This window comes from Zonotrichia albicollis, chromosome 9 (assembly GCF_047830755.1).
Source record: "Zonotrichia albicollis isolate bZonAlb1 chromosome 9, bZonAlb1.hap1, whole genome shotgun sequence".
NCBI classification, from domain to species: Eukaryota; Metazoa; Chordata; class Aves; order Passeriformes; family Passerellidae; genus Zonotrichia; species Zonotrichia albicollis.
In genome coordinates this window covers 27,715,447-27,738,712 of record NC_133827.1, presented here as the reverse complement: position 1 = coordinate 27,738,712, position 23,266 = coordinate 27,715,447, and the positions used below count along the sequence as shown (strand labels likewise).

Below are 23,266 nucleotides of genomic sequence, written 5' to 3'. Positions count from 1 at the left end.
TTCTCTTCCAGCATTTCAATTGTACGTAGTAGATAACTATGTTAGAGCTTAAGTTTTATATGCTGTTTTGTTTTTACCCAGTTCTATCTTAAAAAAAGTGGTGTGCAAGTGTTTCAGCAAAGCAGCCATGGAGAGAACATGATGTTGGAAATCATAGTTGATGAGAACTCAAAGGACCAGGTAAGCATTCAGCTCCTAGCAAAAGACCAAAACCAAACAAAAAAAAAAAAACCACAGCTGGACAAAATACTTACTAAGAAGTCTGAATTTGTTAAATGGTCAGATTTGAGGTGTTTAAATGCTGAATTTGTGTGGGAAACAGTCTGGAATTTTGGGTATCTGCTAAAATCATTTATCGTTTTCCAGACTTCACACTATGAAGGATCAGTGTCCTTGGTTGAGTTTCTGGCCTTGCTCTGTGGTAGCATTTAGATGTTCTTGGGTAAGGAGCTGGTGGCTAATGAATGGTATAAATGCAGGGAAGCAGTCTCCAGAGCAGTGGTGTTTGTCTTTTGTCTGCCTGAAGAGATGACCACTTGAAAAGAAAAAGTGTTTCCTTTTAATCAACAAAGCAGACTTGATGCCTTCCACTCTAATGAGGCTCTTTGATAGGGGAATCAGAGAGAAGAGTCAAAGTAGCAAATGACAAGTGCAGAACAGAAGAAAATTCAGAAGTAAATAAAATAAGGGAGAGAGGAGGAAAACAATATAATATGATATCATTTTACAGTAGAGGGATAGGGAGAGTACATATTATAGATACATGGCAAGAAAAATCAAGTAGGCCTAATGAATATCTTTAAAAAAGCAGAGACTTGTTAGAAAAAAAGAACATAATGTGAGACTGAATTTACAGATGCCAGCAAGTTGTAGACATAAAAGTTGTTCCTTTTTTTCAATGTGATACATAAGTAAAATATATCATACAAAATACTTTGGTAATCTCAAATGGTCATTTTATTTATTGTGTCTCAGAGACACAAATAGTTCTAAGTCATTTAACAAAAGAAGTACTTAGTAAACCTCTATGAGACATTCAAATTATGCCAGGTCTTTCAAATAACACATGCAACATGTTAAGAGCCACATTTTTAATCAGGGATTATGTAATCTGTATCAAATATATTTTAGTAAGATAAAGTTAGTTTTTTATTCTGCAAGAAAATCTGTTAGTAAACTACTGCAGTTTTTATTGCAAAAACAGCTTGAAAATACTGTAACAAAAATCTTCTAGTATGTTAAACAATTAGTAATAATACTTCTGGGGTTTTTTTCAGATGGTAGAAAACGTTGCCAGTTCGATACTTGGAAAGCGAGTTTTTGTTAACTGGCCCCACCTTGAAGAAGCCAGAGTTGTTGCAGTGTCAGATGGAGAAACTAAGTAAGAGTTACATGATATGTAGTTCCTTGTTGTCTTACTGTTTTTTTTTTTCAAATGAAGTTCCTTGGGCTGCCCAGAAATTTTAATTTTATTGTAAAACTAACTACCAGTTAGTCCAGATGTAACAAAGCTGCTTGGTGAAGAATGTTTAACATTGTCCTGAGGTTTGGTTGCCTCTGTAGCAGTCTAGTCTTTCACTGTTTGTCACAGATGTAGAAGCTTGGGAAGAGCTCCTTCTTAGTTTTGAGGGAAAAGGGCATGCACAGAAATCCACACAGTGAACATTTCTATACAATCCTCCTTTATGAATAGCATATGTACTGGTATTTTTTATTAAAAACATGCTGTGGCCCATTGTGGAAGGGATAGAGAAAACAATGCTGCAAGTCTTCACATCCTTAACAAGTCATTTCTAACTCTTTTCAGTTTTGCTCACAGTTGGTTATGGCTAGGTTAATCTTACTTGGTTAAATTTTTTATCTGTCGTAATATTCTCAAGGTTTTATTTGGAAGAACCACATGGCACACAGAAGCTTTACATGGGAAATGCAGTGCCCCCAACCAAAGTGGCTTATGTTGGAGATAAGGAGCAAAGCATGTGGGTAAAAGAAGTTCAAGGCATTTCAGAGCAGTAAGTAACTTCAAAAATTCAAGTGTAGCTTTGCATTTTATGTCTTGGCTGTGTTTTGTTCCTGTATTGCAGACTTAAGTAGCGCAGAAGAGCTGCTGCATACTTGATGATAAAGGTTAATCAAGTCTGCTTAAATTTAAAACAACAACATAAAAGAGCTTATGTTGAAATTTCAGAATATATGGAGTCTGTTCTGAGGTAACTAAAGTTAGATGCTGTTACAAAAGAACTCTAAAGTGAATGAGTTTCAGTATTTATTCTCCCTCTCAATTTTCTGTTCTGGTTAGCAATTTTCAGTTGTAGGACACATGTAGAATGAAGTAATACAGAATCAACTTGCAACTCAACTAGCTTAGCTTTGTTACATTTGAAAACAGCTCTTGCTCTTCTAGAGTGTGGGTGCTCAGTAGACTATAAATGAGTTGCTGTGGTTTTGATGCCTCCTTGCTGGTCCTAAAATCACGAGTCAGACACAGTTATGTGATAAAAAGGGGTTACTTGTCTAAGGATCCTTAGGTGCACAGCACACTAGATGGAAAGCACCTGAAGATGCACCTGGAACATGAAGCACACACAATTTTTATGTGTTTAGCCAATTAGCATAACTGACAAGAATCCCCAATTAGAGACATAACTGATGAGGCAATTCCCCCTCAGTTCAACCCTTTCTGAATTCCTCCCTCCCACCCTCCTTAGACAGGAACTAAACTTTGTTTATGAAAATGTGTCTTGGGGAGCTGGTTTCAACCTTGGCTTCCCAGAGAATCTAACCTTGGACCTCCAGCTTGGAGCTGCCAAGGAATTTATTTTGTCTTTCTGTCTAACAGAGTAGGTAAAATGCCAGCTATGAATACTGTGACAGGCTAGAGAGCTACAAAAGTATATGTAAAGATTATAGAGAATATATAAAAGCAAAAAGGCAGAAATCAATCTGGCACCAGATTTGCATTTCATTATCTGTCATTTGAATTTGAGTCAACTGATTTAATTACCCCTAACTCTTCTACTGTAAAGATTAAATGTGCTTAAATTAATACTCTGAGCTCTGTAGTGATGGCTGTGCAACAGCAGGTAAACAACTGGTTAAGCCATTTATTCTGGGTATTTTTTGTAAAATAAGAAAACTATTAGAAGCCTCTTTTAAAGAGTTTTTTTTTGTTTTATTTAATTTTACTTCAATAAATTAATTCTACCCTCTTGGTTCAGTTCTGTTTATTGTAATCAAGCTAAATGTTCTGCTTTCTATTCAGGTACCAGAGAAGGAAAGGAATAATTATCCATGAAACATCAGTAGTGGTGTATGCTCAGTTACTCACTGGTAATCGGTATCAACTAAACCAAAATGGAGAAGTTTATTTGGAGAAGCAGTGGTCTAAACAAGCTCTTCCTTTTGTTTACCAAACAGTTGTCAAGGTAAATATACACGTTCAGTACCTTCTCTGAATTATTTCAGACTCAGACTATGTTTTAAACTGTCTATTTATATAAACTTTGTAATTACTCTACTGGAACTGAATGATATTTAAGATCACCACTCTTGTCTCTTTCATGTAGGATATCAAAGCCTTTGACTCTCGTTTTTCAAGCATCAAAACTTTGGATGATTTGTTTCCTCCTGGAAGTACAGCCTTCATGCTGGGATCTCCTTACTATGGCTGCATGGGAGAAGTTAGTTCCAGTAATTTCATAATTTTTCCCTGTAGATTTTTTTCTTTCTGTAAACCTAAAATAAACTAAGATGTTGTGTGACAGTAGTGGCCATTTGCTATCTGAAATTTTTAATCTAGGATTCCCTGTGGTTTAGTCTGAGCAAGAGAGGGACCTTGTGTTTTCCCTGTTCTTCTTGTGTACGAGCTAAAAGCAGAACTTGAATGCAGGATTGTTTTTATTAGTTCTTTATGATAATACATAAAGTTCCCATTTGTGTTATTTTCAGTCATGAGTTCCTTTAGTTTGATGCTGACTTATTGGCTCTGAGGAAGCAAGGTACAGGTCAAGGCAAGGGGATGAGTCCCAAAGCATCCCTGTGCCTACTGCAGCAGAGTTGCTGATAAAGTAGAACATGAGGCGTGTTAGCCAAGGACTGCTGGTTTTGAATAGCTCTTTTCTAGCACTTGTAACCTATTGTGTTTCTCTCCAAGGTTCTTGATTCACAAGATGTGATCCCAGAAGGCAGAATCCGGGTAGTTTTTAATATTCCCTGTGAACCCCAGCTTGATACTTTAATACAGAACCAGCATGTGAGTGCTTCTCCTTTTCCAGTAAAAGCTTAAACAATGTATCAAGTAGATTTTGCCGTGGTAAATGTCTTTCAGGGATGTTTCCATGTAATTCATTTGCATTTGTATAAAAACTCCTTTAGACATTGCCAATATGTTTTGTTTGTTTGTTTTAAAGAAATATTCTGTGAAATACAATCCTGCATATATTTTGGCCAGCCGTCTTGGAGTAAGTGGATATCTTGTCTCCAGATTTACAGGGAGTATCTTTATTGGAAGAGGATCAAAGAAGAAGTAAGTTCTTTTTGTGAATTTTGACTGTGGAGAAGCTTCTAAATTCTGCTATAGCTCTACAGAATTCTTTCTGTGTTTAAGTGCTGTTTTTTTCAAGTGCACACTCTTGTGATTTGAAGCTTTCTTTAAAGTATATTTTCTGTAAACTAAGTTGATATGCAGTGCTTTTTTCTATCAGAAGCATGTTTTAATTTTTTGTTTACTGGACAGTTCTGTTTGCTTTCATATTGTAGACAGACATAAAATTGACTTTCCTGGTTAGCCATTTGCAAAAGTGAATTAGGAGTTTAAACTGACTTTGCCATACTGAGAATAAAAAAGTGGAATCAGGATCTCATTTAATTGTATTTATTACTGCTACTGTAAAGGCAGATTAATTTTACCTGTAGCTTCTTTTGAGAACTAGTTAAGACTGCTTACAATACATAAGGGAGGCAATCCATGCAGTCCTGTGAATGTCAAATTGTGGTTCCTCTGTAAAGATAAGGTTGATGGATGCCTGAGCATCTTCTTGTGATCTAATGTGTACATTTCATCCTGATGGATTGTTCAAGGACATCCTTCTGCACCTTGGGAAGTGCTAAGTTGATTATGGTTGATTAGATCTCAATTAAGGAAGAAATGTAAAATATTTCCTGCCCTCCTCTGCAATGAAGTATAGGCACACAGGTGGACAGCTGGCATAGCACAGCTTTTGCCCTGTGACATTTACAGCTGACACAATGTCAACAAATAAACAGTACAATGAATTTAATTTGTCTGTGGTTTAAGGCCTTGAATGCATGCTTATGAGGGTTTTTAAAATGTATGTAAATACACATACTGCAAGTTAATGAACGTTTTCTTCTGTCCAGTCCTCATGGTGATCACAAAGCAAATGTGGGGCTAAACCTGAAGTTCAACAAGAAAAATGAAGAAGTTCCTGGCTATACTAAGAAAGTTGGAAATGAATGGATGTATTCTTCTGCAGTAGAACAACTACTTGCTGAGTATTTAGAAAGGTAAATGATTGGATATGAGCTTCATCCCAATTACCCACCTTTGTGTCAGTTGTAGGGATTTGTCCTCTGGTCACAGATCTTCTAAGAACAATGAGTTTGTTTCTTTTATTCCAGTGTTCTGTTTTGGGATAGAGTAATTATGTTAGCAGCTTGCCGTTGGAAATTTAGCAGTATGATACTAAATTAAGTAAAAAAAACCCATCTGGGCTTTACAGTTTTTGAAGCCCAGCAGACTTGATTTTGATGGGGCTTTTTTGTGGTCTATGCTGATGTGAAACTAAAGTTATCTTCCATATTTTGGGGGGTTTTTAGGGTGCCTGAACTATTTAATTATGTAGGCAAGAACAGCCAGGAAGATATCTGCTACGAAGATGACATTTGGCCTGGAGAGGATGAGAATGGGTAAGCCATGGTCCTCATCTCTTTTCTACAATAAGGAGAATAAAGACTGACAGTTTGTGAAATTGGTAATGATTGTGCACTGGCTGCTGTGTAACTGAAACCTTGCTGTTCCTCCAGCAGCCTGATTGTTCAGTGATGGCTGAAAGCATTATTTGAATGCTGTACTTTTCAGTCATGGAGTCCAAGTTTCTGCCAGACTTCAACCTCGAGTCCAGTAAATGAGAAATATCATTTTCAGTGGCTATTTCATAATTCTTGCTTTTAAAATAGCCTACAGTAAGCATAGCTATGACCAGTCATAAATAAGTTTTTTACATAACCAATAAGTGTGGTAATTGTCTAAAACCACTTGGAATTTGAAAAATAAATCCTACAGAGTCTGAAGTATTTTGCACATTTTTAGTATACATTTACATTTTTAGTATACATTTAGATGGGAGAAAAATAGCAGCCTTGGTTCCAGACACAGTATGTGGTAACTTGAAAAAGCTTTAGTTATTAGACAAAAAACCAAATCCATTGGCTTCAGTCAGTAAATCTACAGGAGTCTTACCTCGTGATACACCAGTGTGGGACTCCTCTTGTAGAAGAATCTCAGATTTTTATTCCATTTTACCAAAGAGTCTTCCCCTGTGAAGTTCTTTCTTCATATGTTGTGAGAAACAGCTGGTCACAGAACCAGTAATCACATCTGGACACAGTTTGTTGGTTGGTTGGATGCAAGCTTAATTTGCTGAATGCTTTTAATTACTATAATAATCTTTTTTCATGAAACAAAGCTTTATGTTATAATTTTGAAACAGTACTGTGTAATTCTGTCTTAAGTCATACAGAACTTTTAGATTCCATTACTTGATGAATATCTACAATCAGTGTGCCTGTATGATAATACTTGACTGATTAAATTAGGGAACATGGTAAAATGCCTGGTTCATGCAGCTAAAAGCTTTCATTCATGCCGTTTTTTATTCAGAGCTGAGAAAGTGCAAGAAATTGTTGCCTGGTTAAAAGCACATCCTGTGTCTGCTTTGTCTCGCTCATCTTGTGACTTGCAAATTTTGGATGCAGCCATTGTTGAGAAAATTGAAGAAGAAGTGGAGAAATGCAAGGTACCCAGCTTGGTGTCATTGTGAGCAGGGGTGCACCAAAAAGCAGTGCTCGTTATTTTTGAGGTTCTTGAATTTAAATAAGACAACTGAAGATTACTTGCCATTCCAAAGAGAAAGGACACAGAATATAATGTAAAATCTGGATTTGTAGTATTATCCCAGAAATTCAGAAGAGCTCATTATTAATCTTTGTAAGAAATTCACTCTTTTAGGGGTGATTTATCAGCAGTGGGACATATTCTGAGCTGTGCCTTTTGGTGGTTTTGTAAAGGAACACGTATCAGTATATATTGAAAATATTTAAATGGTCTTTTTATTTGAAATCCCAGCTATTCTTCCCTTGCAGTTTCTCTTGGGTCTGCACAAAATTTCAAGGTTTTTTTCTGAAGGCCACAGATGAAAAAAGTGGCCAAGGAAATTCCTAAAGTAAAAGCTAGGGACAAAGCCAAATGAAATCATGGGCTGATGTTTTTGAAACAACTTGCAAGGACATCTTAGAAAATTTGTGTCAAATCTGGAATTAGACAACTAATGGTTTGGTATGAAATCCAACATGCTTTATATAATTATTCTAAAGACTTCATTAAAGCTCTATACTATTACCTAAAAGAAGTTAAAGAACTCTACACGATCTTTTCAGGAGTTTTGTTTTACATATTCCAGTGCTTGTTCTGCACTGGTTTGTAAAGACTTTGTGTTCCTTTCCTTTAGCAGAGGAAGAGCAACAAGAAGGTGCGAGTAACTGTGAAACCCCATTTGCTGTTCAGAGTAAGTGATATCAATGGGTTGGGGGGGGGTTTAAGTTCTCCAGATCAAATTTATTTTACCTAAGCTTACCCACTTAAGGAGAATAGAATTTTGTGACAGTATTGATGAAACAAAACATTTTGTTATGCCTTCTAGAAAATAATTTTGCAAACAGCATTCTGTCTCTACAAGGAGAGAGAGTTTCTTGTAACTACAAACTCCATTATGTCAGGCACTGACTTAAAGGTTTTTTCTGCCCTTTATACTTCTGCAGTTTTTACTGGCTCTATAATGAAGGCAAAATAAAATGTGCTTTCTGCTGTCTCTTTTCCCATGATTTACTTTTTATTCAGTTCTTCACATAAGACCAACTGTTCCTCTTGCCCATGTTACTGATACAGGCAAGTTACATGTGATGTTTTAGTTCTGTCTGAATTGATCCTCTTTATCAGCTAGCATACAACACATTTTCAGGCAGAAGCAGTAGTGAGAGTTGCATGAGGAGAAAAAGAAAGTTTGCTTTGTTCTAGTTTTTTTTTCCCCAGAAAGTTTACTTTATAGTGTGTCTCAGATATTGTTATAATTGCATTTTTATTGCAATTCTGATTGTTTTGCATACATTAACACATCTCTTGGTTGTTGGCAGCCATTGGAACAGCAGAAGGGGGTTGTTCCAGATCGAGATGCAGAGTACAGGCTGTTTGACCGAGTTGTCAATGTCAGAGAGAACTTTTCTGTTCCTGTTGGGCTACGAGGCACCATCATTGGAATTAAAGGAGGTAATTTTTTCTTCATGATTATAAGCACATAACAGCTCAGCTAGTACTAGGAAAGCAGGATTCAGGTAGTGCTTAGTGTAATGGTTGTGAATGCACATATTTCTTGCTATGAAACATATGCAACTTGAACCTGTTAATAACATATTTATTGTTTTAAATAAAACCTACCTTGTGTTTTCATTTCATGTGTTACACAGCTGTTATTTAACAAAGAAATTACTTACCCTATGGTCCTTCCTATATGAATTAGAAATTACTCCTCATTTCTTCTTAATGTGAAGAAGGCAGATCAGAAAAGGAACAAAATGAAGTTATGGGAAAACATAGGCAAAGTTAAGTGGAGCAGACATAAAACCAAGTATTAGCCTTAATACTTACATCGAGCATAAAGCTTTATCAAATGTGATATGTCTTAAATAGTTTTATTTGAATTTGTATTTTTATTCTGTAACATTCCATTTCCATTAATTGGCATAGATTTGTACCTTGTTTGACAAGAAAATTAACCATAAATCTATTTCAAGAAGGATTTTTTGATCCCTACAGAGTGTAGCAGTTTGAGATGGAGTATTAAAAATGGTTTTCTTACCTGCCATTTCAGTAGCTCCTTTCTCATTCGGTTTGCATCTAACAGAATTTCAAAGAGACTAGACTAGAGTGCAATTCAAAAAAAATACTCTTTTCTCCATAGTTCCTAAATACTACTATAATTTTGAAGATGTATTAGTCTATCATTATGCAAGAAGTTAATATTAAAGCTGTTAGTTTCTGACTGCCTGAATGTAGAAGTGGCTTGCATCTCTTTCTGCCAATTTCTGACAAGTGTGACACAGTGCTATAAAGTGCAGTTCTCTAAATGCACATGGGGAAGGTGAATGCACTGTCCTAAAGGACAGACATATGTGAGACCTTTAGAAGCATTTCCAAATTCCTGTTAATGAAATTATTCAGAAAGTATTTGCGGGTCTGTTGTTCATTTTTGGTCTTTTAATTATTTATTATATAACTAGTATAGATAAATATTTACATAATATAGATGGACATAACTGTATAGGATGATGTTGTGCTTTGTTTTCTGTAGCTACTAGAGAAACAGATGTGCTCTTTGAAGTTTTGTTTGATGAAGAATTCCTTGGAGGCCTCACTATCAGGTTTGTGTGGCAGAGTTCGGGGTCAATTCATGCTATTGGCATAGATGGCATGGAATTGTTGGCTTTGGTTTGGTTGAGTATTTTTAATGCCTCTTCTTGAAACTTTGTGTCTTGGCAGTGTTGGTCAGTTTTTATTTCTTTTGTGGTTTTTGATTGCCTGTGAGTAGTGATAATTTTTTGTGAGGCGTGTTATATTGTGGAGATGCTCTATAGGCTTTTTTGGTGTATGAACTTCTGACTTGCAGAAAGAAAATATGAACCAGCAGAATAAAGCACCAGATCCTGATGTCTTTCTAAAAAAATATGTAGAAAATAGGTTCTTACCAGTATGTATTTGACGTGTAGATTAAAAACCAGGCAGAAGGCATCTGTTCCTCTGAAGGAGGGACTCTGAACTCAGCAGTTGATAGTTAGACACTAAATTCCTACCATTAACAACCTGACCTGTTTTTCAGGAGGTGGAGGTGCTTTTGTTTTTGTAAGTGTGATAACTCTTCTGTATTGAAGTAAACACCTGATCTTCTAAGTGCTCAGATATTCCCAGCTGGCTTCATTTTTACTATTCTTACCTAAAGTTTCAATGATGGAAGTTAGAGGAAATTCTTTCCTACTGCCTGCATTCAGCAGTTATAGCCCTTACATGTCCTGTAACACAGATAATACTCAGTGTTCAGAAATGCTGCTTAACTTCAATTTTTAATTCTGCTACTGAACCTGAAACTTCAGTTTTCATTTCTGAAAAAATAAAAGAATATTGTTTTCTGGTTCTTTTACAGAAATATTTACTACAGAACTGTGCTATAACAATTCACTTATCTTAAAAATTTCTTTAAGCTCGGCACTGAAAGGTACAATATAAACTGAGAGTAGTGCTAGTTACGGTTTGACAGCCAGAGGGCAAAGGGGAGCCATGGGTTTCAGGTTGTCTGCAGTGCTACTAGATTTCAATATTGCATAGTTTTCAGCTTCTGTTGTTGAAACTTGAGTCATTGTCTTTTGGCAACAATTAAAGTGCATGAAACAACTGTGGAATTCTTTTCTCAAGGTGCTCACCTGCCAGAGGTTATCGCCTGCCCTCAAGTGCCTTAATTAACCTGTCTCATGGCAGTCGGTCAGAAATGGGAAATCAAAAGCTGATGGCCATAGTTAAACCTCAGCCAGCAGTGAATAACTACAACTCATATGCATCTGATCTGTCGTCTGTATGCTCACAAAAAGTGCACCTGGGAGGCCTCAACCATTCTCCTCGTTCCCTTTTTGTTCCTACCCAAGTAAGACTTTTCTCGCATTTGTACAAAAATGTTTTTCCCTAGAATCTGAAATATTGACGTGGTTATCTTCCTTGGTCCAAACTAAATTTAGTTTTTATGTCAGTATATTAAAAGTAGAATAATTATTATGCTGGAGAAATTAATTAATCTAATAATGAAAAGGACTAAAATTTCCTTTTTGACAGTCTTATTTTGCTCTGAGTAACTCCAGTTGCTTTCCTGAGAGACAGATACTTAGTGTGGAGCAGTGACACACTATTTGGTGTTAGGTAGTGTGTTTGGACAGAGATGCAATTGTTTCCTTGAAGCTTTGATCCAGTTAATGCTTCCTTATAGGCTGTTTGTCCATGCATAGAAAAGGAAGACATGATTTCCCTATCAGTTTTGCTTCTTGGTTATAATTTACTTTGAAACCACAATAAAGGAGGAAAAATTACAAGTTTTGAATTGAGCTTCTTGGTGGTTTAGTGACACTTTATTTTTTCAACAAGAGGCTTCTTTAAAGAAACCTTAATTAATAACTTCATGTTTCTGTGTTTGAAAACAGTTCTCTCATGTTTTTCAAGTCTATACAAGAAAAAGTACTTTCCAAAAGAAAATGTAGGACAATGAAACACTTCTGATATTTTTTTTCTCTCTCTCTCTCAATGACTTAGCAACTGAATGGAAGACAGCATTACAATCTCAGGGCTGAAAATCAGGGCAACTCTAACTCACCCCAGAAAGGATCATTTCTGAGTGGCAATCAGAAAAATAAAGTGAGTGTTGGGATTCATTTACTATCGGATCCAAATGTCTCTGTTTTGGCCCTCTGTTCATGGTGGGTGTCATTTTCTCATGATTAATAAATTGCTTTGTTTTAGTACATCAGATGTTGTAGTTCAGATACAGACTGGAGCAGAAATGCTCTCAGTTCTTGAAAGAATATAATATCCTGTGTTATCCTTGTTTAGATATTAGATTTTTTAAGTGTTTTTTGCATAGCTAGGCTTCAGTTCTGCAATAACATACCTGTAATGAAATGAAGTAATTGAACCTTGCTGTCAAGGCCTTACAAAATAAATAATTAATAATACAATCTAAGAATACTCCCAGTATGAAAGCATGCTTTTGAAACCATTCTGAACTGTTACCTGAGTTTCATATACTTAATCATCAAACTAACTTCATTTCACTTTAGTAGTGATTCTTGGTAAAAATTGTAACTGCAATCCACTACCACAGCTTGTTTCATAATTAATTACCTGAAACTTGCACTAGTGTCAGTATGAAAATATCTGTCATCTGAGGACTGTTAAACTTGAACCTTACAATTTCCAGAATGTCTTGGTATATACTTGGCTGTTCAGAGTTGAATTTACCGCTGCTGAGTTTGTCTGGGGTCTTGTTTTTTTATTTTGTCAGGCACAGAGTAAGCAAGATGATGAATTCTGCAGCATATGGCAGTCATTGCAGAGTTCTGGGAAGTCTCATCACATTCAACAAAACATGCATGAGAAGGTTTGTATAGAAGCTTTTAACAGATCTCTGCATTCAAAATATGGAGGTACTTAATTTCCTACATCAGTTCATTGTATCAGAAAAGTGGATGTTACAAATAAATCCTCTGGATGCAAGTGGTGTTACATGGAGTATGCATAGCTCTGGAAAGCGGTGATCATAGGGCACTACTGTGTAAATAACAGATACTCAGTTTTCTGGTTAAGCTTTGATGTTTGAAACCCTAGGGTGCAGTTCTACCTCAGGAAATCAAGCTGGGACCTGGCCATCAGTTTCATAAGCCAGGCTTCAATGACGGCAGCTTTAAATGTCAGCAAAGAAAACAGGAGCCTTATAAAAAATGTAAGTACTGTTATTAGAAACTTTGCTTAGGGGAACTGCTTGCTTTATCTGACCTTCATTGAATTGTCTGAAGAGCTCTTTTCTTTTTTTGTAGTTACTGACAGGAAATCATTTATTTTAGTTTTATAAACACTACTTTGCGCTTGCTATTGTCAAATAATGTCCCTGGTGTGTATATTAGATTGTTCCACACATAATCCCAAACCTTTTAGGTAAGTTGTTCTGTTGACTTGGCATCTAATATAAAAACCAAACAACAACCATGTGTGTCTTTGAAAATCTGCTTGTGATCATATTTGTAGAACAGAAAATTTGATATATTATTGGATGTACTTAATTTTGTTTTATCCTAGAAGAAAAGCATACACCAAATTACCTATGAAGTAAAAATTGAACATTTGATAAAACCATTCTCATTAATGCAACTCTGTGTATTTGTATGGAGTTAGTAATTGTTTTATGTCTTGACTATTACTGTTTTTAAGAGCATTTTAAAATAATGCATTCTTTTGTAGTTAAAGAAGAATCCAAAACTACAAGAGGTGAAAGTCAACCACATAATAAAATGTCAAACCAACAGGTAATTTTGTCTGTACTGAGTTAATCTATTCTTTTCATTTTACTCTTGATGTGATTTATCATGTTACAGTTTTGTCTTTAACTGTCATCTTCATTGATTCTTTTAGTCAACAAATTTGTTTTGGAGATTTTTTTTTTATTAGAGATTTATAGACAGAATATGAGAGAAAGAGCAATAAATATATGATGATACAAAACAACTTCACTATTCCTTTTAGATTCTAAAAGCTATGCTGTAATGGGAAAACACAAATTCTAGGTGTTCAATAAGCTGAAATCCTCTAAGGAATATTAGCTTGTGAAAGCTCTTTGCAGCTGCATTTCTAATATGATTTTGTTATGATGAGTAATAGAGTGTTCAGTAATAATGGCTGCAGTTTATTTCAGAATTTTGCAGGTGTGAATAAGTACAACGTCAAGCTTTTGAAGAGGAATGGAAGTCCCAACACGCCGTTAATTCAGAAGGCTGCAGTTGATGGTCCCTGCCCAGGTGGAAAGGTAGGATCTAAGGAGTTGACTGTCTTGTACTCTTTGAGTAAATTCAGTTTCCAGTCCATTTTGTTCCAATTGTTCCTGGTTACTTGTGTGCAAATTCATGTTTAAAAAATACAACAAACCTGTGTAACTTTAATTGTTCTTTAAATCAATTCTATCAATTTTAATATGCAGAACTTGATGCAGTCTCTGGTATCTGTTCACACTCTGAACAGACATGACTGTGACCTGCCCAACCTAAGAGAGGAAAAATCTGAATGAAAATAAAATGAACCTCAAATTGATATACCCTTCCTCTTGCATCTGCTTATAAATACACTTAGTTGATGTACCTTTTTTCTTCTTTAATTTTAGAAGGACAATGAACTGGAAAGGCTTCTAGCTTCTTTGAAAATTCCCAAAGAAAATGAAGTGCAGACTTACTCCAAGGAAGCAAGAGCTACAAACGAGGAACATCTGTCACCACAGTCATTTGCTATGGTCTGTATACTGCAGGAATCATTACATTACAATAAACATTGCAGTTTAGCATCTGCTGTCTTAGCATCAGTGCTTCTATTTAAAGAGTCTCCATGAAACCTCATACTGCTTTTTAAAATGTATTAATGATTTTTAGTTAGCTATTCTCAAAGAAAATTAGCAAACATCTTTGTTTATGCTAAGATGCTGTTACCTTTGCTTTGATAAAATATAACTGATTAGAAAATAAAAGGTCAGATTCTGTTGCCAATTATGATAATCTGTGTTTAGAAGGTCATGTTATCTGGATGCCAGCATGTTCCTGAGTGGTTTATTTTATTTTTAAAGAAAGGAACACAGATGCTGAAAGAGATTTTGAAGATAGATGGCTCAGATCTGCAAACAAAGAATGAAGTGAAATCACAAGTTACTGATGTTGCTGCTCCCTCTAGTAGACAGGATTGCCATGGAGCTGCTGTGCAATACAGACCAACCAAAAAAATGGGTATGTGTAACCATCAGCTCATAGTTCAGAGCTTCGCCTTGTAGTGACATTTTAGAACACAGTTTCAGCAGGGTACTGTTTATCAAAATATAGTAATAAAATTTCCATTTTTTTATATTCTACTTCTATATTCGGATCTAAAACTTTCTTCAGCTATAGTCTCTTGGTTTTTGTTAAACAATATAACAATATGAAAATACCAGGGAAAAATCAAATAAGCCTTTTTTTTTTTTTTTTAATCCAATAACCAAGTTACCATCCTTTTAGTGAAGGAAATAATTGTAATACACCTCTTTTTTCTTTTATCTTTTTGTCAGCTGCTTATATGAACAAGCATAGCCCTGGAGGGCCCCAGAACACACCAGCAATAGAAACTGGAGGTCACCCTTTCCCTTGTCCACAGCCTGCACTCTCTACGGTTTCTGAGCTTTCTCGTGTTTGTTCTCTTCTTGGAATGTCACAACCAGATTTCTCTTTCCTAAAAACACCACAGGTAAAATGTTTTTTCTGCAAAAGTACAAGTTATCAGTTTTCTGTCAGCTGTTCTATATTAAATATTTGGACTGACTGCTGAAATCTATCTGAAAATAAACCTTAGCTCCCTTTGTTGTCTTTTTTAAAAACAAACAAATCTCTATTTCTGTCTCACAGTTTGTTAGCAATACACATTGCCTCAAAAATCTTCTGTCTTTTTTCTAGACCATGACAGTTTGCCACATCAAGCTGTCCAATGGTTTGTTGGTTCACGGCCCGCAGTGCCATTCCGAGGCTGAGGCAAAGGAGAAAGCTGCGCTTTTTGCTTTACAGCGCTTGGTGAGGACGGGAAAAATCTCTGCAAATCTTTGTCTCTGTGCACTGCATCTGTTGGTAAACCTCTGTTTCCTTCTTCCTAGGGTTCTATAGGAGTAAACTTTGCTTCGCCTCCGCCTCCAGCAGTGTTTCCAAATTACCAGCCACTAGGAGTTCCTGTACCACCTGGATCAATTCCTCCAGTATTTGCACAGCCCCCTGGTAGGTGTTTGACCAGTACACATTGCAAATAATATCAGTATATCCTCTAATTATGGTGGTTCTTTATATGAAAACTAATGCTCTCCAGAAAGCCCCATTTTCTGGTCTTCACGTGTACTTGTATGTCTGAACAGTTTTGAAAACAGTTCATGATCCTCTTTGCATCAATGTGCAGACTAATTCAGTATGAAGAAACATCTCTGTTAATGATTTCCTCAATAATGTATTGATCTGTTCAGTGTTAGGTGCTTTTTCCATTTTTTTTCCTTCAAAACAACAGTAATTACTTGAAAGCAGATAGTCCCAGTCCAGAATTTGTGAGAAATAGCCTCCTTGATTTCTTACATGGATTTTCCCCCCATGCCATGTAGTTAGTGTTTCTCCATGCAATACTGTTATTATTCATCTATTACCACTTTCACTCAAGTGCTACATCACACTTGTACATTGCCAAACATGAGCATGGTAAATAACTCTCCAAAAACTGCTAAAAGTCCTGCTGCTGTTGTTTTGTATTCTGGCTCCCAGTTGGTTTGTATTTTACTGAAGTTCCCATCACAACTAGCAGTTAACGAGTCAGCACTGCTGTAACATCCTAGAAGCTCATACAGCAGCTGCTACATCTCTTTGCCATGGGGTTTGTCTGTTGTTGCTGTGTTCCAAAATGATGGCCTAAACTTGCAGCTTTCTGCTAATACAGTTGGCTCAGCTAAGTATGGAGATCCCACATTATGTGCACTCTGGAATGCAGATACCATGACTTTAGTGCTCTTAATTGTGTTGTTATCTAGGTGTAGTTCTCTTTGTTTGGGGGCTTTTGATAATAAATAAATACTTAGCTGTTTTGAAGTAAATATGAAGCACATGAGGCTTTGCTGGAAAGATAAACAACATGCAGACAGCTGTAGTTGGAGTAGTCCTGGGCTCTTGGCAAGTTTGGGTTTTTTTGTTTGTTTGTTTGTGGTTTTTTTGAGGAAAGAGAGCTAAAAGTTTCTTGTTTTCATAGCTAATATGATGCCTCCATCGTCGCACATGTTTGGTCCAGTGTCCTGGAGTACTCCAGTGCCCAAGCATTATTATCCTGGCACCTACCCAGGAAATGTGTCTCTTGCAGGAACTATACCAGTTGGTTCTCACAACCAGTTTATACCTCTGCAGGTAAGAGCAGCAGGCTTGTCTTAATGTTGTATTTTTTAAAACAATGTGACTACAAGATTAATACAACAACACCCCCATTGTGAAGTAGCATTTAGTGTTAGAAAATTATTGTTAAGATATGTATGCATGTTTTCTGAAAGTGGAATATTTGCAGTTTTTTGAAAATGCATTCTGTTAAATAATATTTATTTAATTTAAAGGTAACTAAAAAAAGGGCTGCTAGCAAGAAAAACTTTGAACTCAAGGAGTTTCAGAGTTCCCCTCAAGCTGCACCACTAAAGAATGAACAGCCAATGTCTTCTGACCACATTCAGCAAGATAGTTCTTCAGCTCCTTTAAAATCTCCTCAAGCTGCTCAGTCCACTGTTTCATTTCAAGACAATGTGGCTACTCCAAGTGTTCCTCATAACAAATCAACACCAAACACTTCCAGCAAGCGAAAGCCAAGAAAACTGGCTGTCAATTTTGGCGCACCAAAATCTTCAGAATAAATCTGGTAGCTAGGTGTATTTTATCTTTAATTCTTTCCCCACTGTTATGTTCTCTCATTTAAAAAAATCAGAAATCTCTATTAAAAAGACCAGCCACTTTAAGTATAATATAGAAGGAAATACATTTTATTTGCTATGGTTTTCAGGTTGTCATTAAAACCATAAAAATTATGTTAAAAATTTGTTTTATTTTCACCTAGCAAAAGCCAGGAAAACCTGAGTTAGGGTTGCCATGCCATCCCTTGTGCCTAGGTTTCTAAACAGTGGCTTACAAACAATATCGGGTAAGCAGCAATAACAGTGGCAGCCTTAACTCAGGTTGGATGTGCTTTTTGAGAGGGATGTGGAACAGTAATAAGTTGGGCATCTAACAGTGTTTACCATGACATTTTGTACTCTAGCTTGATTTTAAATAGTGTAATAAGACAGAAAGTAAAAATTATTTAAATGCAGTTTTTATATTGGCACTCCAGGTCCTTTTGAGTTGAATCAGTGTAACAAAAAGCTGACTACAAAGAAACTGCCAAATCCACTCTAAGTAGGAACTGCTGGGTTTTGTACTAGAGGGCAACAGCTTTACAGCTTTCAGAACATAGGTGTTATTGTGTGTCTGGTATTGGAGTGGCAAAACTGGTTGCTCTTGCACAATCTGTTCCAGGAGATTAATTTATAGGACGTGTTGAATAAAAAAAAATATATTTGCAAAGCAGAGATCCCTTTGGTAAAGTACATTTAACTGTTTTTTAATCTATCAATTGACTTGTTTTCTGATGATAAAATAACAAAGTTATCTAATAGCATAGCCTCCTAAATACTAGTGATAGCTTAGGTTTTTTTCTAAACTATAAAAATGGCCAGACAAAAAGACAAGCCATTTTGCTGGATGGCTGTCACAGTTATGTTTACTTAGAGTCCATTTCTTCCTCTAATAGTCTGTGCCCTGAGCCCTTCTCTATAGTAGGTTATTTTTTGTTACTAATGACTTTCAATATTTATTTTTTTAGTTTTTTGAGAGAATTTCTGTGTTGCAAAATTAAATTATCAGGAAGTGTTGCTATTGGTTCCATAAGAATATTCAGACAAAAAGCTGACTTGAATTTTTGGACAGAACTATGGGATTCTTTGTTCATATAGGAAAAAAAGAAGGCTCAGAGCTCCTTGTATTCTTTTTAACCCACATGTACCAATCTTATGGACATTAATATAAAATCATCATCCTAAGAAAAAATTTGAAACCTCTGTTGGTGCTGCTTACTGGCATCGATTAAATTTCATTTTTCATCTGTTCTAGAAAAAGAAGTATTTTTTCTCTAAGGCCCAGGAACCAGAAGTAAAGCAGTCTTGAGTGATTTATTTTGTTGCTTCTGAACAGGTTTCATTCTGGGTCTGCAAGTCCATAAACTTTCTTTCATATGTTTTTTTGCCTCCATTTCTTGGTGTAGTATGAAGTTTCACATTATTACTGTGTTACGGTGTTCCTTAATTTTCATTTCTCCAAAACAGTTGTTGGCTCAGCAGTATTTGTAGAATAGCAGCAAGCCCTATAAAAAGGATCACAGAGGTAGAAACAAGATTAAGAAATTTTATTTTACTTAATATCACAAAACTTGTGGAATAGACTACATATAGTCTGAGATCACATTGATTTTGTTGTTGTCTTTATAGTCATCTAATCTCAAGAGGTTCAAAGCCATATTCTGTGAAGGGAAAGTTGTCTTTTTTGGGGTTTTTGCCCTTATTAGCAACATGAGACTGATATGATGCTGCCATGCCAATATTTTACAAGTGGTTATGTGACATTTAATTGGTCCACTGTATCTATCTGAATGATCTGATCAGAAGAGAAAATATCTATTTGAAAATTTCTGTGACAGAGATGAGGCTGTGTTAGACTCTGCATCACAGCATTTTGATGTGTCTGTACAGCCAATTTTTGAGAAACAAAGTTATGGAGGATACTATACTCTTATGTACCAGTGAACACAGCAATTTTTATTAATTATTCTACTTCAGACTAAGATTTCTGCTCCCTGGAATTGCTATATGTAGTATATTTAGGTGGTTAAACCCTTTATTCTGTAACTGCTGCATATTGTATTAGTCCCTAATTTTTAGTTTTTCTATTCTATGAAAGTGACTGCCTGGTGCCCAGTTAATTACAGTTTTACATGTCCTGGTAGGTGTGACATCTGCATTGATCATTGCCATGTCCCCTTTGATTTTATTATTATATTTTAACAAGGTCATAATGTTTAGCTCATACAGATATCAATTTAGGCATTTCTTTTTCTCATAGATATAAAGTATTTTCTAAGCACTGGAGTTTTTCATTAGATCTTATACAGAGCAGTATTTTACTAAAAATCCAAAAGGGAAGACTTTTATGTGCGCATTTTTGTAGTTTCTGATTTTTTTAAAATAACTTTTCATTGTTTATCTGCCAAGTGAAATGTTTTAAATTTGCATATGAATGGATACAGAATGTATTTTTTGTGCTGTTTTGTGTTAAGTGTGCATTTGCAGATTTTTAGCATGTAGTTGCACAAAGACTGTGCAAAGATATTTTGGTATATGATTATATGCTACACTGAAGGAAAAACATTCATAAAACTTAAATGCTATATAGAACTCTAATGCAATAGAGTAATTTTATAAACTGTCTGTGTCTGCTTGGATTAAATATTGAAACAACAAACATTACCTATTTTCACTGTTTTATTTCCAAATCCTACGTGGGAACTTGTATATGCTCCAACCCAGAAGTTTACAATATAAATCAAATCTCATGAAACTCAGTTTCTGTGATCTCAAAAGTAGGACCTGCCCTCCTGACTGTTTCTTGATGGCTTTCAACTGTAACTGTGATCAAAATACAAAGTTTTTCTCAAAAGGCTGTTGGTCACCTTGCAATTAAAAGCATTTAACAGGATACTGATCTTCCAAAAATTTTTTGGCCTTGTCACCAAATAGATTTAAAAAACCCAACCCCACAGAAAAGTCATTATTTTCCAGTAAGCTCAGTCCTAGTGATTGCTAACAAGGTGCAGAACCAGGTGGTGGCTGAGAAGCAGAATATTAATGTCTTTCTTACACATTTTAGTGTGAATTAGCTTGTTTAAAGCAACCAAGATAAAGATTGGAGTACACTCTTAGCATGACCAGCTGCTGCAACTTCATGTACGTGTGTGTATGCAACTTGGGGCTTCTGTATAGAACAAGTCTGCTGTAAACACTCAGGTCATATTGCTCAACTTAAAGACACAAGATAAAATCTTAGATTTCATAAACTGTCTTCAAATGATTAGTCAATGAAGTCTTAACTGCTGTTACCCTGCATGGTGAGTTCTGCCATCTCAATATATAGCACTAAAGAAAATTCAAGCAACTTAAATGAAGGGATAACTAGAAAATATTATAAGTTATTGCAGAGTAAATCTTGGATGGATGCTCCTATTCAAAAATTACAGGACTTCTGTTTAATTTAACTGAGTTGATCTGAACTACTGTATAGATGACCCCTGAAGGTGAGCAATCTCAAAGAAGTAATTGGTACTTACAATAAGGATGTTTTTAATTCTCTTTGCAATGTGATCTCCTTATGTATTCCATAATCAGCCTTCCTTACTACTGAGAGACAGTTATCTTCTTCTCTTTCTGTATCTGGAAAGGGGACACAGTGACATCAAGGGCATAAGGGCAGTCTGAATACACGCTCTTGGCCAAAAGAATTCAAATTCAGGTGCATGAGGACCCTTGAATATTGAGACTGTAACTGATAAATGTTTTGAAGAATCTGATATCATGAGGTAAGTGGCTGTTCTTTATTAAAAGAATCCATGGTTCCAACAACAGTTCCTTATTGCTGTCAGTTTTTAAGTGGATGTTTACTCTTTATTTTTCTATAATTTACAAATTTCCTGTTTTATTTCTGCTTTGAAATACATTACAAATCAAAGGAATGGTCACAATGCCATCAAGTGCGTATAGTAAACCTGGTTCCTGTTATTTGAAAGTACAGAAAAAGCATTTTTCATTAAAACTTTTTTTTCTGGTAAAACTTGGTCAATAAAGCATCAGTGCATTGGCAGTGATTTATGAAAGTTGATAATCACACTTAGTCCTGTATTTTGTGTAATTGCAGTTATTTTTAATGGCTAGATCTTACTGAAACAATGGTTCTTAAGTGCTTTTTCATCCCTTTAGCTTTTAGTATATCCATTTTCTTGTTCTAATTAAGCTTCATTGATGGCCATTTTTATGTCTTTTTAATATTTTTTCATTAATTTCTAGACTTGAAATAAATGTTCTTTTAAAGAGCTATTCAGCCCTGAATTTTCTAGTTACACAGTACCATCATATGTATGTACATACACACACACACACATATATATATACAGGAACTCAATCACTCATTTTCTTAAAATTATTCATAGTTATGTCATTTTCAGTCCACACAATAATTCTTTAAGAGACATCCAGAGGATGACAGACACTATCTTGTTAATAGACATTGCTCTTCTCCAAATGCAGATATTCCTTAGGCCGAGCAAAAATAATGGGCAAATAATGAAACATTAACAGACTAAGCAAACCAGTTTTCACTTCACTTGCTTTGGTAGATAAATTCTTGGCTTACAACTTAATTGTCCTAAAGTCCACCTCATTTCCTGTCAGTTTACTTGTGTTGCAGAGCTGGCACAAAGGAAGGACCGCGTGTGCCTGAGGCACAGTGCAAGTCCTCCTGCATGTGGGCACAGCTTTGATGTGCAATCTCTAGTGATAATCCTGGATTAATCAGTCTCCTATTACTTGCTCCCTCTGGGTCATGCCAAACTGTGTTGCCACATTATGAACCTTATCAAGGAATCAGTCTGATTGGCATTCTCCTGTATGTTATTTTTCATAATAGTTCATGATGGAGCCCCAAGAACAGCTGGGTTGGTACAGTTTGTAGTGTGAGTGGGGGATGATTTAGCAAGAATGGAACCCCTTAAGAAACATCCCATGAGTGCCTAAAGCTCAAATGACCCACAAATCTAACATTATTCATCAAGTGATGTCATTGCATGTGGTTCTGTGTGTTGACTTGGAGGAGAGTGGAAACTTCTGCAGTACAGGAGGAACTGATGAGAAAGGGTCATATGGTAAATTATTGCAACATCTGCATAAAAATCATCATTTTCATTTTAGTTGGTCTGTTAAGTTTTTAGATGAGTCTTAATGAATGATGGATTGCTCCAGCCAATGGAGCAACAGAAATTAGTGGGCTCTTTCTTGTTTGTGTGCAAACTGACAAAGGGCCCCATGTCAGTGCTTTCATAATATTAAAACTTGTTAAAAAGATAGAGCTGAGTGGGTAAAAGGGTAACTCACAGTTTGAGGAGGCAGTAGGAAGATAGATGCACCTTGACCAAAAAAACAGCTGAGGAAGAGAAGATAAAACCCCTATGCATTGCAATTTTTGGGTCTTGCTCTATAATATTTCAGTATCTAGATTCCTTTTAGCAGTGCCACTGGCAACCTTGATTCATACTGGAAGCCTTAGGTGAATGAAGATGCTCCAACACAACAGAAATGCACCTGAGAATACTTTATTAAAAAAACCCCCAGAACTAGTTAACTATTCAAAATACAGTTAATTTGTAAATTTTATTTAATAATCTGGTCCTAGAAAATATCAAGCCAGTGTCAGGATCATGTTTTCTTTCTGGGAGTTAGGTGTGCTGGGTCTGTGGCAGTTC

The 23,266-nt window shown here is 35.8% G+C and overlaps 2 protein-coding genes across 2 annotated transcripts in view; both read left to right on the top strand.

Annotated features, from left to right (window-relative positions):
* Positions 1-18,272, top strand: part of XRN1 (5'-3' exoribonuclease 1) — a 32,721-nt gene extending 14,449 nt beyond the window's left edge. Inside the window, exons 18-43 of the mRNA XM_074547122.1 lie at positions 82-180; positions 1,278-1,381; positions 1,881-2,012; positions 3,263-3,425; positions 3,567-3,680; positions 4,154-4,252; positions 4,410-4,525; positions 5,380-5,526; positions 5,839-5,928; positions 6,902-7,037; positions 7,749-7,805; positions 8,431-8,563; positions 9,645-9,714; positions 10,760-10,985; positions 11,642-11,743; positions 12,390-12,485; positions 12,713-12,827; positions 13,343-13,407; positions 13,794-13,904; positions 14,256-14,381; positions 14,709-14,865; positions 15,183-15,358; positions 15,565-15,678; positions 15,759-15,876; positions 16,883-17,034; positions 17,235-18,272. Of these exons, the coding sequence (XP_074403223.1) occupies positions 82-180; positions 1,278-1,381; positions 1,881-2,012; positions 3,263-3,425; positions 3,567-3,680; positions 4,154-4,252; positions 4,410-4,525; positions 5,380-5,526; positions 5,839-5,928; positions 6,902-7,037; positions 7,749-7,805; positions 8,431-8,563; positions 9,645-9,714; positions 10,760-10,985; positions 11,642-11,743; positions 12,390-12,485; positions 12,713-12,827; positions 13,343-13,407; positions 13,794-13,904; positions 14,256-14,381; positions 14,709-14,865; positions 15,183-15,358; positions 15,565-15,678; positions 15,759-15,876; positions 16,883-17,034; positions 17,235-17,525 (3,309 nt within the window). The 3' untranslated portion in view covers positions 17,526-18,272. The remainder of the gene's footprint in view (positions 1-81; positions 181-1,277; positions 1,382-1,880; positions 2,013-3,262; positions 3,426-3,566; positions 3,681-4,153; positions 4,253-4,409; positions 4,526-5,379; positions 5,527-5,838; positions 5,929-6,901; positions 7,038-7,748; positions 7,806-8,430; positions 8,564-9,644; positions 9,715-10,759; positions 10,986-11,641; positions 11,744-12,389; positions 12,486-12,712; positions 12,828-13,342; positions 13,408-13,793; positions 13,905-14,255; positions 14,382-14,708; positions 14,866-15,182; positions 15,359-15,564; positions 15,679-15,758; positions 15,877-16,882; positions 17,035-17,234) is intronic.
* Positions 18,273-18,410: 138 nt separating this feature from the next.
* The window catches only part of GK5 (glycerol kinase 5), a 30,464-nt gene continuing 25,608 nt past the window's right edge, over positions 18,411-23,266 (top strand). The window contains exon 1 of the mRNA XM_074547124.1: positions 18,411-21,331. The gene's annotated coding sequence lies outside the window, so the exon portion shown is untranslated. The remainder of the gene's footprint in view (positions 21,332-23,266) is intronic.